Source organism: Anthonomus grandis, chromosome 6, assembly GCF_022605725.1.
Source record: "Anthonomus grandis grandis chromosome 6, icAntGran1.3, whole genome shotgun sequence".
Lineage (NCBI taxonomy): Eukaryota > Metazoa > Arthropoda > Insecta > Coleoptera > Curculionidae > Anthonomus > Anthonomus grandis.
This window is the reverse complement of record NC_065551.1, coordinates 22,141,363-22,161,635: the sequence shown is the minus strand read 5'-3', so window position 1 is coordinate 22,161,635 and position 20,273 is coordinate 22,141,363. Positions and strand designations below refer to the sequence as shown.

Genomic DNA, 20,273 nt, shown 5'->3' with positions numbered 1-20,273 from the left:
ATTTAACGTGCGTTATCTTAATACCAATTCAGACAATAGGTTTATAAATTAATAGCAAACGGTTGCTGGCCATATTTGGCACAACTACCTAAATGCAGCTAAAGCCTAAAACCTGATTTTATTGTAAATAATTTTAAATCCTGTTTTAGTATTCTGTACGGGCTTTTCGTAGTTAAATTTATAGCAGCATAGCTTTCCATTTCTCGTTTGAAACCCAATACACAACTGGTCGAAATAGCAATATCGTTTGTTTTTTGTTTTTTCATTCCTTATTAAGGATATACATTTGATTTTAAAATTTATTTATTAATCAATGTATTCTAATAATAATCCTATTTTATTATTAAATTTAAAATAAATTACTCATATTGTTTTTAATAAAGTTTTAATTGCTTCAAATTCAAATTTAATTGACTAAACAATAATAATTATTTTACATTGTCATTAATTTTAGTTTTCAAATTTATTATAGACCCTCTAAAATGCTTATATTGTTTTGTCGATAAACTGAGTTAAATTAATTTATATTTTCATAAAGTACATGAATTAATTTTTGAAAAATATCGAGCTATAATTTATAATATTAGTTACGGATCCGAATTTATTATTATCAGTAGTAATTTAATGTATAATTTTGTTTGCAATATATTTTAAAATAATTTCATAGAAAACTAGGGTTCAAATGCGTTAAGCTAACGAGATCATAGAATAAAATTCAATTTTGATTATAGGATAAAACAGTATTTTAGCATAGTTGATATGATGAAAATATAATTATCTGACAACAAGGAAATTATTGATTTTAAAGTTCCAAACTAAGTTGAGTAGAAAATTTAGGTCTTCACGTCAACGTATTCTCATACATGCAAGGCAAAATTATTATTAGTTGATGTTAGGGAACATAGGGTAAATTTGTTTTTGGATGAAAATTAAACTTCTGGTAATGAATTAAATCCCAAATAAGGTTTCAGTTTACGATTCCTTTAAAGTAAATAAACCAAATGTAAATTGTAAGCAGTTTGGATATATTGCATAAATAAGAAAGTTTGTTTTAATTTTATTTAACTAACATTTTAATAGAATAATAAAAGCTTAATATGAAATTGTTACTGATAAAGCTCATTTAACCCAACTTTTTTTTTATTTAAAAGTAGCTCTAAACTAAACTATTTTTTAAAACAAGGTAACTTTTTAACCATACTACTCCTATCGCAATATCCCCTATGCATTTAAAGCCCGTCTCTTCCCAAGGGTGTTTGCCCAAAGTATAAAAATGCGTCCGAGCAAAATTGTCGATTTAATAAAATGGAAATTGCAAAGTATTCTGGTGCATTTAGTTTTGTACTTCTTTTAACATTAAGCTGGGGAATTATTGCAGCTGCCAGTAATTCAAAAATTAATTTAACTTTAGAAAAAGAAAGCGCTGCAATTATTACTGCTAAGGCAAAATTTATTTCAGATAGACTTTTTGAAACTAGGTTTCAGCCAAAAAACTTGAAAAACACGAACCAATTTTTAGCTGGTGAGTATAAAATTAGTTTAAAAGTAGCAAAAGTTTTTTTACTTGACTCATAAAAACCGCAACTTTATTGAAGTTACAAAGGCAATTCTGGCCACACGTATACCAATAAAAACCAAAAATGTTAAAGTCATTGCAGAAAATGCCAGCGAAATAACATCAAATCTCTCTCTGGCGACAAAAATTAGATCAGATTCAGGCGAAAGGGCCCGAGAAACCGAAATAAAGAAGAAAATCAGAAAACCCGTAAAGCTTAACATGAAACAGGGTCTGATTATGAATCAGATTTTGAACACGTATGGGTTAAGTGAAGTTAATAACACGCTCTGTAGGGACCATATAAACGAATTTAAATTAGGATTAAGGGCTTTAGAACCTTGGGCCCTCAAAAGTAAGTTTTTATGTTAAATGACTGTTAATAAATTTCCTTCTAATTTTATCAAAACTTGATGCATAACTTAAGTGGATGTGATGCATACTTTGAAAAAAAATTTAATATTCAATTTTTAAGCCTTTTATTTTTTACATTCTATTTTTAAATGTTATTTTGTTCTTTTTAATGATTGATTTAAATTTAAATAAAATGTGCTATGAATTTTTAATGTTAAAAATCAATTTTTTCCAGCCGTACCACCAAATGTATAATATATTATTTATATTTAAACTGTACTGCCAAAGGTCAAGTTTATAAACTTAAAAAGCAGTAAGTGATCTATTTGCCTGATTTTTAAGCTTGAGACGTCAATTTTTTATTTTAATATACCACGTCTTTTCCTTTCCTTGGATTGCCTTAGGTTTTGTAGACTTTAAGGTGTTTTAATAATTCTTAATGCATTTGCAATTCCTGTAATTCACCTGGTAATCTCCAAATAAAATTATTTATAAATCTTTCATTACCACAGGTAGAATTGATAAGTCTCTTCTGTAATATCTCATTTATAATCTTTATTATATATCAACCAAGATGTTTAATAATTATCTCAATAATCATTAAATATCTTTACCTGAAGCGATTTATCTTGAAGCTAATAATTTTTAAGTGTACAGTATTTATTCAGTTACAGTTTCACTTATTTTTAAAATTTCTACATACTTTGAACTTAAAGCTTTACTATCTTCCAAAAAGTTAAAATTATCATATATAAAGACATCAGACAAAATCCGGTAGCAATGCAGTTCGTCTAGAGTATCCATCAGGCTCTTCTTTAGTTGACTCTATTCTTAGAATATTCGTGAGAACAAGAAATTTGAACTTATTTGAATTTAAAAAAATTAATAAATTAAAATTAAATTATTGTTTTTTTTCTTATAAATTTATTTTAGAATTACGTATATAACTGATGAATATTAATCTAGGAATAATGTAAACAGGTACTTAAAATTACCTTACTTTTAAAGAAACTAGAGCCTATATTTGTAACATACTAAGCCCCAATATTTAACAATGTTCTTCCCAATGATTGGCATTCCATTAGGGCAGAGAGTGGTCTAAATAAGATATCTGTTTTCTCAATATAGTTTATTTTTTAAGATATTAGCCTTTAAAAATGTTTTTTGCATCCATAATTTGGCTCAACATTATGTTATCAGTTTATTGGAGGTATTTGGTATTTGGCTTTCAATTTAGTCTTTATTGGGTATAAATTGTAATTTTTTTATTTATTTTTACATACACAGATATTTACTCAGCAAGGTATATGTTGTGTTGCTAATTTTAACTTACCTATTATGCAGGTACCCAGAACTCAGTAGTTCACCGTGTTTACCATATTCCTTTTGCATTAATTATAAAAAAAAAACACTTTTCAAGATAGAAGGGATGTATGAAATACAGACAAGAATTTAAAAGTCAAAAAAATTAGACTATTTAAAAAGTTACCATTTTCAGAAGCATGAAAAATATTTTATAGTCAAAAAACATCAGACAGAGTTATTTATATATCAACATTATTGCCAAAAATGGAAACATGCAAACAAGGATCTTCATTAAACCAAGAAATTCCCTAGTATGAACTCAACAAAAAACCCAGCAAAACATCCAATAAAAATTCCTCCTTTCAAGAAAACAGAAAGCTCATCCTCTTCAAGACTACTACTTGAAATATGCTAAAAAGCAAAGAATAGATATGCAAATAGATGAAACATAGTGAATTCTTAACGAGAACTTACGCAGAACATACATCAGGCGGGGTATCAACTCATGAATTCTAAGAATATAAAATAGTGAGCCTTAACTCAAACTTGGAAACAAGTACAACAACATCTTCACGTTCTTAAAATCACTAAACTCAATAAGCTGTTTATATCTTGCTTCTGCTTTTTAACTTAGACGAGACCATATTACTGCCATATCAGAAATTCTTCAATCATTTCTAATTTTGAGAGATTTTAGCGCAGATAAAGCTCTATGGTGTTAATTATTGTTAAATATTGGTGGAAAAATTATAAAAACATAATCTTCAAAGTAAATATAGTCCTACTCAATAAAGAGTGCTCAACATACATAAGTTCTGCAACAAGATATACTAATTTCGACTATCAAACTTTCTTTAGTGCTGAAGTAGCATTAGATTTTGAACGGGACATCCTAGAAGACACAACATATGGAAAAAACCAATACCAAATTATTTTTAAGAGATTTTATTCTAATATGTCTAGTTAAGGAAAAATAACTAAATGGAGCCTAAAAAAGCCGACTGGCAACTTTTTAAGTTAGGCATGAAGGTACATCTCCTTAACTATGATATAAATGTGCTTCAATTATCACAAAACTGCTGCTGTTCTTTATTACAAAATAAATCTCTTATTTCGTAATAGACGCAGGAATGTAAAATAGAAATCAAAGAGAGAACACGTGCACTAAACCAATTTAAAACAAATTCATCATTTGAAAATGTTATAATAAAAAAAAATAAAAAACATTATCAAAAAGAGCAATCGAACAAGCGACAATATCTGCTTAGGGGAATTTTATTTCTTCACTAAACTACTTTATATCCAATCACGACGTATGGAAAAATATTGTTAAAAAGAAACCACATCCTTCTCGTTCCATCCCGGATTTGCTAACAAATGGTTCATGGATCACGGGATAAAACTCTATTAAGCAAAAATTCTTTAATTATTACGAAGTTAATTAGAAATCATTATACTCCTATGATTTCTAATTTCCTAAATGAATTTGTGGAAGTTCCTTCTTCTTCTTCTTCCTCAAATACAATGGACTCGCGTCGTATTTCGACAGCCGCCCAATATTGTTGTTTATGGATCTAGGGTTTAACTTGCTAAGGACTAACTTGTGGTTCGGTACCGTGGGTACCGAACCACAATGTTTTGTTTTTATAAAACAAACACAAACAACCATGCTCATGCCGGGATTCGAACCCAAGACCACACAATTACATCGTGAACGCTTTGCCCATAGTGCTACCGGGGTCGGCAATGTGGAAGTTCCTAAAAAAATTTAAATATTACTTAGAAGGAAAATGTTTTTACAAATAGAGATTTCCTAATCTACCTCCAATTCATAACGCAGGAAATGCTAAAAACCAGATAGATAGCTATAGACTTATATTAATAACAAATCATAAATGTAAAGTACTTAAAAGAATTATTAATATTCGTCTTACCTGGTTGTTAGAAAAAAAGAACATGTTAATAAAAAACATGGTTTTGTATGGTTTTCGTCAACATAGATCTTCAATGGACTACCTGGAATAAATGGCAGGTTTTGAGGTTAATATTTAGGACTTCTTAGTATAAAAAAACCCTATTGGCTTACTCTCTGGACATTAGTAAATTATATTACATCACTTGTCACAATATTCTTTCACAAATAGAGAAATTAAATATTGTTCCCTTGTTTCTTCAAAAAACTTTTGACTCCTCGATTTCTACGTCTTCAAAATTGTCCCCTAAATACTTAGCTAAAAGACAAAATACCACAACGATCCATGGTTAGCATCATGCTATTCACATAATCTATAAAGTCTTTATCTTATTATCTTATCTTATTACTTTATCTTTTATCTCTCTAAGAGACTTTTTTCCAATTTATATAAAAAATGTTCGCCGATAATATTTTAATTTAACTCTCGTCTTTGGTAGCCAAAATCAGTGCATAAGATTTTCACATTTGCTTAAATAACTTTCAAAAATAGTCTAAATGAACAAGTTTTGGTTCGTTTTAACAAACATTTTCTATAATGCATATGCAAAAAAATAAATTGCCCAAAACAATGTCGAATATTGAAGTTTGTATTCAACGATCTCTACTATATGATAAGCAAACAGAAAATAGGTCTTTTAAAGTACGCATCATCAGTTAGACAAAGACTTTTTCGAATAGACTATGAAAGAATTTTATCCCTATCAACTCTTCAAAACAACAGAAATGCTAAAGGAATAAACAATAGCTTGCTAGATCTAATCGAAGAACTTGACATGAATTTACCTTTTTTCGAACTGACTAGGTCAAGCAACCTTTCACCTTACTTATTGCCTTTGTCTAAACACTGAGTTAACGTCAAACTTATTCAATAAACCTAATGTGTCTACAATAATTTTTAAAACTTAAATAGAATAACCTATTACATAAACATTATAGACCAATATAAAAGGCTTTAAAACCTTGCAATAATTATGCTTATCTACATCTATGCCTGAATAACTATCATACCTAATATAAATGTCTAAATATTTGAAGAAATTATTTTGTTTACTAGATCTAATCCCTTTATAAGAGAGCTTTAGTGTTATAAAGAGTTAATAAGTCTGATGAAAAATTAGACTTTACATTATAAAAAGTTTTAAGTAGAAAAGTAATATAGAAGTACCTACTTAAACTTCAATATTTTTCTTTGACCAGTGGACAAATTTCATACAAAATTCTGTTTTGCGCGCTTTTGTGAATATTAAAATGCATACTTTAAATACCATGTTGCTGAAAAATTGTTGATCTGATTGATTTTGATTTTTTAAAATATTATATTATGTTGGCTGGATTAGCAAATAAACACTTTTTCTTAAATATGGTTTCTTAATAAGATCAGTGTAAAAGTTGACATTTATTTGCATAAAATTTAAAATTGGTAAACCACTCGCATCTTCTGAATCCTAAAAAATTATTTTCATTTTAAATATGATTGAATAGCTTAAGCCTAAATAAGAAATTAATATTTAAACATCTATTAATTATTATCATCTATTACTAATTATTAACATCTATTAATATTTAATTATCTATATTTTATCGGCATACATAATTTAGTTCAGTTATTTTAGAAGCATAAACCATATTCAACACAATTTTTTCGGAGAATATATCCATTCTATACTTCCATCTGTAAAGTTTAATTTTTTTATTTACTGTAGAGTTCTTAACCTTATTTGTATAATATAATTTGCCTAAATTTAGATTTTAATTTAAAATTCATATCTACTGAAATCAATATTTCTAATTTCTACTTTTATTGAAATTGAAAGACATAATAGAATTCGTGACTATTCCATAAAATGCATGCATAACTTAGCTACTATAATAACAGATTTTTTTTTTAATAAAAATAAGTTAAAGCAATTTTTATTTTTCATAATTATTTAATTAAAAACACATATTTTTTATAAAATACAAAATAAAAATATTTATATTAAAGTGCAAAGTGCAACTACCTTACAATTTTTTCCAATAAAAATGATTTAAGTACTTATAGATCCTAACCAATTTATAATTATTTATTTAGAAGTCGGTAATTTACTTTTAAATTAAAATTTTGCAACAAATTGTTTACGATTATTTTTTGGAATTTATTGCATAACTTTAGTGGACCTTATGCCTACTTTCATTAATTTATTAGATATCACTATATTTAAATTGTAACTTAATTTTATTTTAATAATTTTTTTTTAAACTTTTTTTTACATGATAATAAAACAAAAAGAAATATGTCTATATTCTCATAACCGCAATCCAGAAAAACTCTTAGTGATACCTAACCAATTTTTCCTAAAGTTTTAAAGACGTTATATTTCAACCAAAGTTATAAAAAAAAAGTAATAACACCTCTGGTTTTACAGCTTCGACGTACTTACTATCTAAGGGTTTTTATGAGAGATACTAAAACGCATCCTACGTAACATACTTTCGTATATTGAAAAAATTCTCGCCTTTATCCAGCCTCGCCATTTAGGTTTACGATCGCAGTTTTTGAACTTTTAAAATCTTTTGTATTTAGGCAATAGAAATGGATTAAATAAATCCCTAATGCTCAATGACAATTTTTATTTAGTATTAATTTTTTTTAATAAAATATAAATTTTTTAACTCCCGTTGTATGCATCAACGCTAAATCTGCAGCAAAATCTATAGAGAGTAAAACTAATTTTAAACGGAAATTATATTCAGTTAATAAACTAATACATTTATTTTACTTCATATATCAATAGAGTTTTTTATATCGGTATTTTTTCCTTTTAGTGTTTGACTCTTCATCAAAAATCATGTCTGGTATACTAGGAGGAAATATTATTGAACTAGGCAGCTATCAGCAGTGTCTTAATATCTATGAAGAGTCTGTTTATGGACCAATCAAGGGCCGCCATTGTACTCTCCATATTCGCCCAACAGATGACCTAATTAAAATAATTGTAGGGTATAAAAGGAAAATCTCTCATAAGGTATATAACAAGTGACAAGAGCTTGAAACATGTCAAATTCCCCTCTTAGTTGAATCTTATAAAGCTTCTTGAATTGATGAGGGACATTCTAGTATGCTTGACGTCTAGTTTAATACCGTCTACTCCGTACATAATCTCTTAATTTGAAACCTCTTTGCGGCCCTGTACATCTCGAGTGTCCTACAAACCCTCCACTCAAATCTGACTGAATTTTGCTCCCCTGTGTAAATTTCTATGCCCTGTCTCCAGGCATGTTTTTATTCTAGAAAAATTGCGTGTGTAGGAGAGACAAATTTATTTTTAGGGCCCAACAATTCTTTTTTTATTTATTTGGTCGTCATGTTTTATCACCTATTTTGAGGTTATGTAAGTTTTTTTAATTAAAATATTTTGCAAATATTATCATGTATTTTTTTATATATTTTCATTTATTTTATAAGAATTGAAGTATTAATTCATTTCTTTTTTTAATTTTTAAACAGGCATTAACAGAAAAAAATAAAAAACTTAAGTAAACACTAATAAGTTGTGTATGTATAACTAATAAATTTTTTAGTCCTTAACGATAATATTTTTTAGCTAAAGTTTTTTGGCGACAACGTAAAAGACACATGCTTAAAGTTTTGTTTTTGATTATTTTTGTTAACATTTTTTGCATATGTTTATCTATTACCAACAAAATAATATATTCATTAGATATATATACTAATCCTAAAAATAAATAGGAAACTTTATATAAATACACTAAAGAAAACATGTATGCGAAATAAAAATATTAATATTTAAAACTTTACGATAAAAACGGCTTGATATAGGATATTTAATTTGCTTATTACAATTTTTTTTGTACAAGACATTTCTTATTTTGATTTTCAGTTTTTTACCTAAGTTCTAAAAAAACATTGTTTTACTCTTGCTGTAAAGAAAAAATGTGCAAATCTCTTATTGTTCTCTGATTCTTTTTCAAATAGTAATATAAATATTAAAATCATATGTATAAATGTGGGTAATAAAAAAAGGTTCCTTCCCAAAAAATCTCTAAGCACTTTTTATTATAAAAAAGCCATTTGATACCTAGATTTATCATTAATAACAATTAAGTATTTACTCCAGCCTCAATTTTAAATAATAAATTATAAAAAAATCCACTAAAAAATTATAATGTATGTATAATAAATAAATACGTGCCAAGCTAAAAAATAGCATAACTTAAATGGACTTAGCGTATATTTTCTTAAAATAGACATTATTTAATTTTAAAATGTAAAAAAAAATATTTATTATGTTGAAATCGAATTACCAGTAATAACTGAATTTTAAAAAACTAAATCTATTTTAATACCTTTTAAAAAGCTCCAAAAGAAAACAAAGAGGAAAAAAAGCTTATAGCGAGTAAAACTTAAACCTTTAAGCATTTTTGACGGAAAATTGTAAACGGACGTCAAAAGTTTCAACTTGTGGTAAAACGTTTGAAAGTACAGATATTAATTTTTATGAGTTTATATTAAGGGGATTTGATGTGGAAACTTTCTCGAAAAGTTTTATTTCCTCTTAATACCCAATAAATAAACTTAAAAAAGTAATAAAGAATCTTTTTTATTAGTATTATTTAATTTTAAAAATTTTTGTATATATATATATTAAACGTTTACATTAAGAATAATTTCAAGAATTCATAATTTTATATAAAAATAATTTTGTGTATTTGAATATCTATTTTCTTATAAACAGTATGAGTGGGAAGTAATTTCGGAATTAGTATTTTATGTTTTTTTAATACATACTTTTGTAAGAATCACAATCTTATTTACACTTACATTGCTGATATTTTACCTGGCATATTTTATTTAAGCATTTTGATAACCTAAAAAAGAACATTTTTGAAGACGTGAAGCTGATCTGGTCAGTTTGTGTTCCACAGTCCTGCAACCACTTGGACGTTCTTCATCACTTCAGCAAAAGTATTATTGATATTGGTGAAGGATTAAATTTAAGCGTGTCTCTCACAAAAGACCATTGTACCACGTTGGATGACCAACCTGACTTCACTAAGGGAGATTATATTTATTTGTATGGACCATTTAGTACTTAATAATATTAGTATTCTAGATATTATTATTCAACTACTAACCATATTTATTTTTAGTTGTTGTGTAGGTTTAATAATAGGAATTGTAATAGTTAGCACAATTTCCGATATAGCATCTAAAGGTTTTTAATATAACAAAAATAGTATATTAGATGTGTAAAAAAAATATTCTAGAAAATACACCCGAGTTGCTATCTTTATTTTCTATAAAGGAGAACGGACGTATACTATTTTCAACAAGAGAAAACAGAGACGACATTTCCTGCTTGCACGGATTACGTTTTTTGAGCATGTGTCTTATTGTGTACGGACATCGTTATATACACAATCTGGCCACCCCCGCTATAAACTATATGGACCTTGTAGACGTGAGTAAATACGTTATTATATTTGAACAGATACGTTCTCGGATTTTCAGTATTAACCGGAAATTAAGGATATATAAAATACTTTTGAAAATCGTATTTTGTGTACACTAAGTAAAATATTTGATATAATAGGTCAATCTAGACGAATTGTTTTTTATAAGATACTTTTTATTATATTTGTTTAAGTATGGTTTAAATTATTTTTTTTTATATAATAAATTTATAAATTTTAGTCAAGATATTTGGATTAAAATCTTGAATTTATTGAATAAGAAAAAAAAACAGAAATTTAATCTCTGTTTCTATAACTTTTTACGTCAATATCAGGAAACTATTCGTTTAAATTTTATCACACAAAAAATGCTCTACAATCAGGCTCAAGGCAGCTTCTTCTAATTTTTGTTGATCCCTTGTATTTCCCCTGTCCTTATCTATTTAATACTTACGCGAATAGGATCAACTCCTTTAGTGAGAGTGTTAGCAGATTCTCGTTTTTCAGCACAAATCTATGTAAAATTCCTTGGAAAATATACCAATGTTACGCTTAATCAGAAGATATTGATCATCATTTGATAGAGCTTTATAGATAGACAACTAGATAGCATTTTGTCTTCACAATAGTACCACAAAAATGTTATCTCACCCCGGTGACATGTGAGATCTAAAAGAGTTCACAGCCCATTTCACTTTTTTAAAAGTAACTATTTTTCTGACTACTTAGTTCGTTGCCCTTTATTGAACAAGTAGCCATGTCACTTGAGTGGCAGTATCTGAAGTTTCAAACTTGCAGTCAGGAATGTGAGTTCTAAGAAAAAGCTGGGAGTCTAAACAGGGTGTCAATTTGACAAGTTTTAATGCAAATATATCTAAAATTAAAAAGTTAGGAAAGCGTTTTTATATCCAATGTTATAAAGATAAGGGTAACTCTATAACAACCACCATATTTTGGTTATTGGGTGAATCACCAATTAACCCAACCATCCTAACTCAACCCAACCCCAAAATTATGAATAGTACCATTGCTTTTAAATTAAAGGCCTTTTGGAGGAGTATTCACCTGCACAAGAATTTTTCTTGGTCAGGTGGTAATTTTTTTCAGGTCAAAGGAAGGTATAGGGGGAGTGGGGGAGTATGGGGAATATCGACCACTTAAGGAAAAATGATTTCTATTAATAATATATTAGGTATTGGGTCCTAATTTTTTCAAAAAAATATTAGTTTTGGGAATAGGAAAATAATACATAAGGAGCAAAACATGTTTTAAAAAAGGTTAAGTTTTATTTAAAAAAAATAATTTTACCGTATCTGGTCGATATTAACCATATGGGTTGGGTAATATCGACTACCTGGTTGGGTAATATCGACCGTGCAATATAAAACAAGAAAAATAGTATAAACGCCTTTGTTTGCTTATAACGTTTAATAGGTATAAAATAAACATAATTCTGGAAAACAAATTACCTTATAAACTAAATATACTCAAATAAACACTGAAAAATTACCACTTTAGGGTTGGCAAAAATGACATATATACACCTGTGTAATTTCCACCCCCGCACATTCAGCATGCGAAGATTTTCCACAAGGACAGTTCACCCACCATTCATTATCTTTTCCAAATTCCGTACATATGATGCATGGTTCAGTCGCTTGTTCTAGTTTTTGTACCTTCTTTGTATTCTTTTTTTCTTCGTTCTGATTACCACTGCTTATTATTTTTCTTTTTGTTCATTTAGCTTCTACTTCTTTCTTTCTGGCTTTCATTTTGTCCTTAACTTCCAATTATTCTTTGTTGGGAGTTGAAGTAAAGAATTGAGAGTGCGCTTTCTTTTGGTTATTTTCTACCGACATTAAACAGCTTGGCATTGGTTGAATATCTTTAAATGAGATAGTTGTACCAATGGTCCTGTCTGGTTCTTTATCGGTTTCATTATCGGTGAAAGAGATTAGACTTACTTCCGAATCGCTGGAATCACTATCACTTTTATTTTGCTGTGGCTTCTTGAACTGACATAATCCAGATGGCCCTGGTTGAGGTTCATTCATATCAGTAATTAGTGGGCATATATTTTTTTTCTTTGTCGATATTGTTATTGTTATGTTTCTTGCCTAATGTTATATTTTTTACTTTTTCTTGTGTTTCCTTTCCTTTCTCATCTTCAATGACAACAAATTCTTCTTAATTTATTACCTCTCGATTCATTGGGAATATTCCTGTGGCCTCAAATCCTTTTACACCTTTTTCTATTGTAGCTGTTTTATTGTATGCTTTTTTAAATAATTCAGCAATATCTCTCTGATCAATTTTTTGATAATTTCGAGCCTTTAAAATATAATTACACTCACGATTATACGCGGTTTTTAAGGACCTAAAAAAGCAAACATCTAATGGCTGCAACATGTGTGATGTGTAAGGAGGTAGGGTTACTATGTATATTCAATTTTCTCTACAAAAGTTGTAGACATTTAATGTGCAATGGCTACAATGGTTGTCGATAATAAGTAAGACCCTATCATTAATTAAGCACTTAGTGTGTGTAGCAAAATGTTGAAGCCATTCCAAAAAGAGATCTTCATTGATCCACCCATTTTCAGAATTTTTGTAAATTGCATTTACTGGGCCATTTTTCGTAAGCTCATACTTCATTCTTGCTCTGCCAAATATAAACATAGAGGGAATATAGTCCTCCGCAGCACTCATGGCACAAAGCACAGTAACTAGTTTGCCACGCTCCCTACTCGTAATGGCGCCAACTTGACGTTGTCCTTTGACAGCTAGAATTTTGGGAGAAATATGAACAGGAGTTATTCCAGTTTCATCTGCATTGTAAATGCGGTCAGCTCTGAATTTATGCTTTTCATACGCTTGAGAGAGATTTGTGAAAAATAAATCAACTTCTTTCTTGTTAAATCCCTTAACTCGATTTAGCGATGTACTTTCAGGTCTTCTAAGGGAGATCTGAGGATGACATTTCAAGAAACCATAATACCAATCATTGCCACATACTCCTTTTTTCTTATTAAAGTTATTAGGTATATTATTAGATTGTGCAAATTGAATTGCAATTTTCTTGACTTGGAACCTAGGCAACCCATAAAACATTTTGGACATTTTAATTATATAGTTTGCTAGGTCTTCCTCTTGAACAGGACTTCAACAGGAATCAACTTTTCCCTTAAGACAGTCTTGGAGAGTTGCATAGGGCACATTATAGGTTCTGGCGGCCTTCCTTATGCCTAAAGTATTATTTTGAACGGCATTAATCGCTGACGTCATGTCTTCAATATTCTAGGAAGCTCAATTAGTTTTCCTGTGGTATTTAAAAGGCATGTTAAAACAAATCTATTAGGATAAAAAAAACGTGGTTAATAATCGGGTAAAACGAACCAACGTCGGGTAAAACCGATCAGTAAGGTCGATATTACCCGACATTATAGTCTGATTACATTAACCTAAACTAAAAAAAATTAAAAAGATTTACATGGAAAAACTTATAAAATCTATACTTCAAACGGTGTTATCTAAAATATAGTCTTAAAAAAACTCTGAATATTTGAACTTGGAGGCCTATAGACTATGCCGAAAATATATGGCTCCTTACTAATAAAAATTTTTACCCATAAACTTTCAAAAAATTCATGACTTTCAGATAAAATAATTTCGTATGATAAACCATTCCGGACATAGGCAACAATATCACCACTCCTAAGATTTTGACGATCATTTCTTATCAATTGATAATTACTGATCTGTATTGCACTACTATCAATATTAAGACTAAGCCAACTTTCGGTGACTGCAATCAGGCTAAAGTCCTTTTTACAATAATCATTCTTAAAATCCTCAAAATGAGTCAGCAGGGACTACAGTTAATATGTGCTATTTTTAACGACATAAAATATTGCGATTAGTTATAAGTTTTTAGGAATGATATATTAGTTGTTGCAGATTTAGGTACTTACTAGTTATGCACTTGTAATAAATTGATATATCTGTATAAAATAAAAGCTGAAGTTCCCTGGTTATAACAAAATCTTAGCCAAGAAACTATCTAACTACATATATGTCTAAGTATAAAAAGTTAGTTTAATAATAATAACAAAGAATAAATATAAGGATTATACCTACACCTACACCAAAACAAAAAGAAAAAAAAACTAGTTTGTCGTAAAGTTAAACAAAAAGAGTTTAGTAAGCCAATCATATATAAAAAAGTACCTGATATTTCGGACTTGTTCTTAAGTTATTCAGTCCCAACATTGCTTTTAAGGTTGATTAAATCACTTTCCGAGACTATACGATGCACCGAACCATCACTTGTTTTGACATAAACATTGCCACTAGACACCCACGCAATTTTGTTTGTAAAAAGGTTTATTGCTCGGTCTAATAAAGTAAGCCGTAATTGAGTGAGATCCTCCTTAATGTAAACACCGGTGTTTTTTAACATTTTTCTGCTTTGGGTACCGACAAACGGACATCAGCAGTAGAATACCGTACAAGCACTGCCGGCGGTTTACGGCCTGGAATTTTTGGCGAAATTCTGTGAATTTTTTTTATTTCGCTACCGTTAACCTGCAATTTTAGTCTATTATTTAATATAGAAAGTACGGTTTCTCGGACATTTTCATTTCGGTCATATTTGATTTCGAATATACGAACATTGTTGCTGCGCATAGATTGTTCCTGATTGTCTAGTAGAGTTCTAAGTTGACAGTTCTCTTCCTCCATCCAACTTAATCCTACTTTAAGGGCTGCGATTTCCTGGTTTTGAGCTTCTAGCTGTTCATTCAATTTTTCTCTTACTAATGCAGCTATTTCAGAGAGAAATTTATCGTTAAACACACTAGAAATGATGGATTTTATTTCTCTTACATCTGTTGTTGAGAAACCCATTTTGGCGGGAAATTACAGTGAATATCTTGAATCCAGTTAACTATCACAAACACTGGACACAAATACTCAAAAACAAGTCAGTCGTATGAAAAGGCTACTGCTCACCCCTAACTGTATTATCTTGTTTCATCATCTACTTTCTGGTATGACTTAAAAACTTAAACACCTGCATTTCAACACATTACATTCAGCTTAGTAAACAAACTGCTTTATCAAATTAAAAAAATTATTGTTACTTTTAACTTTTTTGACTGTGAAGTACAATCTGACACACTTGGCTTAAGTTGGATATTGGTCATCAGCATCAGCAAACAAGAAAAAATAGTTTAGCTTAGAGTACTTTTGGCAAATGATTTATTTAAAAATATGCATCTATTCCAAGGGAAGGCTTTCAGATTATTAGAAATGAGTTTAAAAAATATTATTAATTTAATTTATTTTAAAATGAAAGCATTTTAAAACACGCGCTTTTCTAACTTTTTTAGTTTCAGAGATATTTGCTTTGAGAATTTTGAAATTGAAACCCTGTACATAATGGATATATCTGTGTATACGTTATTTGTCCCCTTCAGTTTGCCTTTCCAACCCTATGATTTCCTTTTAAAGTTCCTTGACTTTTAATGTCAAATCAAATGTCTACATATAAAAAATAAAATAATAAAAAAATTACGGACTTTTAAAATTGCTCTAAAATAAAAACTGAAATCTCAGTTAATATATCTCCTTTTTTAATAATTTAAGATATCTCATATTGGTGGAAATATTCCAGAAAAAATTATGGTCTATTTTCAGAAACACCAATCAAATAATATGCCTAGATTAAGAGATAAATAATTTCCTGTTTTTCAAAGATCAATGTGAATATTCCAAATAAAATACACTTACAAATATATTTTCAATATAAATCTTTCTTTTTTTATTTTTAATTGATCATTAAAAAATACATTGTGCACTCCTGGAATATAATAAGCACGTTTTACAAATAAGCCATGTTTTTAAGAAATTGCTGAAAAATACCCATTAAAAAGCTAAAATCTTAAGAAGCAATATGAATTTATTTTGTAAATATGATAAAATAAGAAATTTATTTTTTTCAATTATTTATCGAACGAATTAAAATTTTATATTTTTAATGTAAATTTTTTTGGTACGGCTTTCCTAAACTCGCATTAATTTTTATTTATATTTTAAAAATTAATTTTATAAAATCTATTAAGATTACAATTTTCAAAAGCATTTATAATAATAGTGATTATTTTAAGCCTCTTCAGTAAGTGTGCGGCGATATATTAAAAAGTAAATACAATGCTTATTTAGGGCACAGTTTATAGAATATTAATCAAAGTGGGTGTAAACTATTCTACTTTGATTAATAATCCAGTACTTTAATTATTCCTTACCGACAAATTAGTAATTCTGGAACGTGTTGCTGTGTTTGCCCACAGCAGGAGCGCTCATGTTATTCTAGGGTTTACAAACGTCTGTGTTTGGCATTACGAATTCAAAACCAAATAATATTTATGATACGGTCTGCCACTTGATACTTTGATATATCGTTATTTTGATAAACATTTGTTGATATTCTTTTAGTGGTTGGAGTCATATTATAGTACGACAGTTCATGGAGGTACCATGACAGTGGACACATTTTTGCTAATAGCTTCAACGTTACTGAGCAATGGGTTTTTTGTGATGCTATCCAAGGGTGTAAGGATAAATTTATTTCAATTTTACCTATACAGACATTTAAGGTTAATAGTGCCATTGGCATTAGCTGTTAGTACTGCCGCCCTTATGACAAAACACTTTGGGGGTGGACCGATATATAACGATTTAATTTCCTACCATAAGCACAATTGTGGTCAGTACTGGTATAACGTTCTGCTACATATGCAGTGGCTTATGAGCCCAAAATATGTGGTAGGTTGAATCAATTAAGTCTTCCATTAAAATGTCAATTTTTTTTTTGTTAGTGTATTATTCCAACTTGGTACTTGGGAGTTGACTCATTTTGGTACCATTGCTCTCCACTACTTTTACTTGTCTTATACAAGAATCGTTTAGCTGGATTAGCGCTTCTGTTCAGCGTTTACAGCTTTACTATTGCAACCAATTTTTATATTGCATGGACTAAGCGCTTAAATGGACAAGTTCCTATTACGTAAGGAAGTGTAACATGTTATTTTTAATAACTTAATATATTAAACGTTTTTAGACCTACAGTGGTATTTTCAGACTTTTTTGCAGGATACTACATACAGCCACTAGCCAGGGGTGGTCCATATATTTTAGGTCTTTGGTTTGGCTACGCATTATTTAAAACCAAACATCAAAATATCAGAATGTCTGTTTATTTGAAAAGCTGCTGCTGGATTTTAGTAGCAATTTGTATGCCTGGAAATGTTTTAATATCTCGTCTGTTTCGGCTGGAATATGTGGAATACAATCGGCTTGCGGTCTCGTTGTTTTTAGCTTTTCATCGAAGCATATGGACTATGTGTGTTATGTGGGTTATTTGGAGTTGTTACCACGGTCATGCAGGTATTATTTTACTTAAAATATGTGATGTTTTTAAATTTATTAGTAACATATGAATAGAATTTCCAACAAACATTCTACTTATATTCAAAATTTCGCTAGTAATTTAGTCGAGCAGCAAGTAATTTAGCTTTATAGCGAGTATGCGCTAATCGATTACTGTTCAGGCTACTTTAGTTTAAATGCCATATAATAGCCTTAAAATGGATAATAACAGACGTCATATGGAATTGAATAGAAGGCTATAAAAAATATCTTAAATATTATTTTGAAAGATGCTGAGGAAGAAATATCTGACAAATCAAAGCGCCCATTGGTCAGTGGATAAATAGAAAAGAATTTTTAAGAGTATCAAACAGTACTTTAAAAAAATTAGAATTAGAAAATCCTAAAAAATAAAGTAATGCAGTAAGAATTTCCGAAACTTCGGGTTGCAATTCCAGTAAAGACAAATTTGCAATGTGTACTATATTTTCTTATAGCGGGCAGTAGCTTAAGAGCTCTTTAGTCAAACTGTAAGAACAAATGCAGATGTTGTTGGTTTGTCGAGGTTAAACAGGAATTTAGGAAACCAACAATATCTGCATTTGTTCCTGAAATTTCTGAGGGTATTTGTTAGCCCTTAAATAAGTAAAAAAAACTAAATAAATGCACATTTTTTCTGTACAAAATCTAGAATTTCTTTTTTGTTAAACCCAAAATTGTAAATATTGAAAAAGATTCAAAATTGCATTAATTTAGAGATGAATTCAAAATTTCCGAATTGTTGTTACTTACTATAAAATTTTGTTCCAAATTTTTTATAAAAATATTCATCAAGACTAAAGATAGGTAGCTGCCGATAGCCAAGCCATCTGTCTGTTGATAAAACATACTATTAAAAAAAATCTTGGGAAAGGAAATATTTAAGTTATGTTAGTAAGGAAATGGGATTAATGCTATTTATTTTATTCTTCAGGATGTTTTTATATAATATATACTTTTAGACTTAGGTACTATTGTAAAAAAACTAGTTACTTGATTGGACTGTTGGCAAACCTAACTACTGGTCTTGGAATATCGAGTTTAGGGACTTGGGTCAACAGCAAAGACCTGAGCTTGTAAAGTTTCTGGATGTGAGGGTATACAAAGGATTATGCTCTTCTAAAAATTGGTCACCCTGTTTTATAAAACTGGAAGTTTTTCTGAGAGAACTTTTTAAAGGACTGAAGTTTAAAATAATTTGTAGTCAAAAAAGTTTCAACTTTGGACATATAAAGCGCTTTTTCTATATTCACTAAGCAAGTTCCCTCATCTGCTTTAGAGATAACTAGATATTTTTTGTAAGTAAATAAAGTAATGTAAGTAAATTAATCTCGGCAAATTCTTTGTTAAAACAATGTTTTTAGCCAAGCTTGAGAAAGTCTAGTTCTATTCTGTCAAAATTGACTATAGCCAAGTTATTAACCATATCATGAAAAACAAATCCATAGTGCAATCGTATGAGAGAATACAGTCACGTCCTTCTTTCAGTTGTAATTATCAATCAATTGAACTGTCCCATACAAAATATTCATAATATTTAGCTCAAAGTTCTTTAGCTCTTCCTATTGAATGATTTGTTAAAGTTCTCAGTGGGACTAACTTATGTAATCCTTGCCACGTTCGGCATTTGCTATCGTTTACTACACATGTATCGTGGTTCTCATTATCGATAGATTGATGACTATTCTCTTTTGGTAAGCTGAGTTAGTAATGTAGGGCGCAATAGGCTTTAATAATTAAAGTTTCTCAAATATCCTAAATTAGCTTGTAATTATACTGAACCCGTTTTCGATGTTTTTTCTTGCTCGAGAGAGACAGTCATTGAATACTTTTTCTTGGAGTCTAAGTCTTGATCCTGGAGAAGTCTTCAGCAAATATTTCTTTAACGGGTTTCTTTTCGGATGCCAGACCATTCTCTAAAAGGAAATAATTTGCTCTGAGGTAACACTTCTTCATAAGAGACACCTATATATTTAAAACAGTAGTTATAGTCCACAAAGGCAACGCTTACGCTACTCTTGGTTCTTTTGAAATTAAGATATAAGCTCCCTGAATATGTAAGTGAATTTATAACTACATGCTTTCTATTCACCATAATACTCAGGTAGGTTTCATTCCTCCTTAAACCCCTTTTCAATATACCTTCAGTTATCTTTATCGGAA

General features: G+C 29.2%; 1 protein-coding gene across 2 annotated transcripts in view; it reads left to right on the top strand.

Annotated features, from left to right (window-relative positions):
- Positions 1-1,183: 1,183 nt before the first annotated feature.
- LOC126737101 (O-acyltransferase like protein-like) overlaps positions 1,184-20,273 on the top strand; it is a 21,747-nt gene continuing 2,657 nt past the window's right edge. Inside the window, exons 1-9 of one of the 2 annotated variants that reach the window (XM_050441815.1) lie at positions 1,184-1,522; positions 1,659-1,910; positions 7,995-8,194; positions 10,047-10,264; positions 10,341-10,405; positions 10,458-10,651; positions 17,139-17,468; positions 17,522-17,709; positions 17,764-18,089. In XM_050441815.1, coding sequence (XP_050297772.1) covers positions 1,306-1,522; positions 1,659-1,910; positions 7,995-8,194; positions 10,047-10,264; positions 10,341-10,405; positions 10,458-10,651; positions 17,139-17,468; positions 17,522-17,709; positions 17,764-18,089 — 1,990 coding nt within the window. In that variant the 5' untranslated portion in view covers positions 1,184-1,305. Of the gene's footprint in view, positions 1,523-1,649; positions 1,911-7,994; positions 8,195-10,046; positions 10,265-10,340; positions 10,406-10,457; positions 10,652-17,138; positions 17,469-17,521; positions 17,710-17,763; positions 18,090-20,273 lie in introns of both variants that reach the window. The other variant, XM_050441814.1, reaches the window with a different exon arrangement.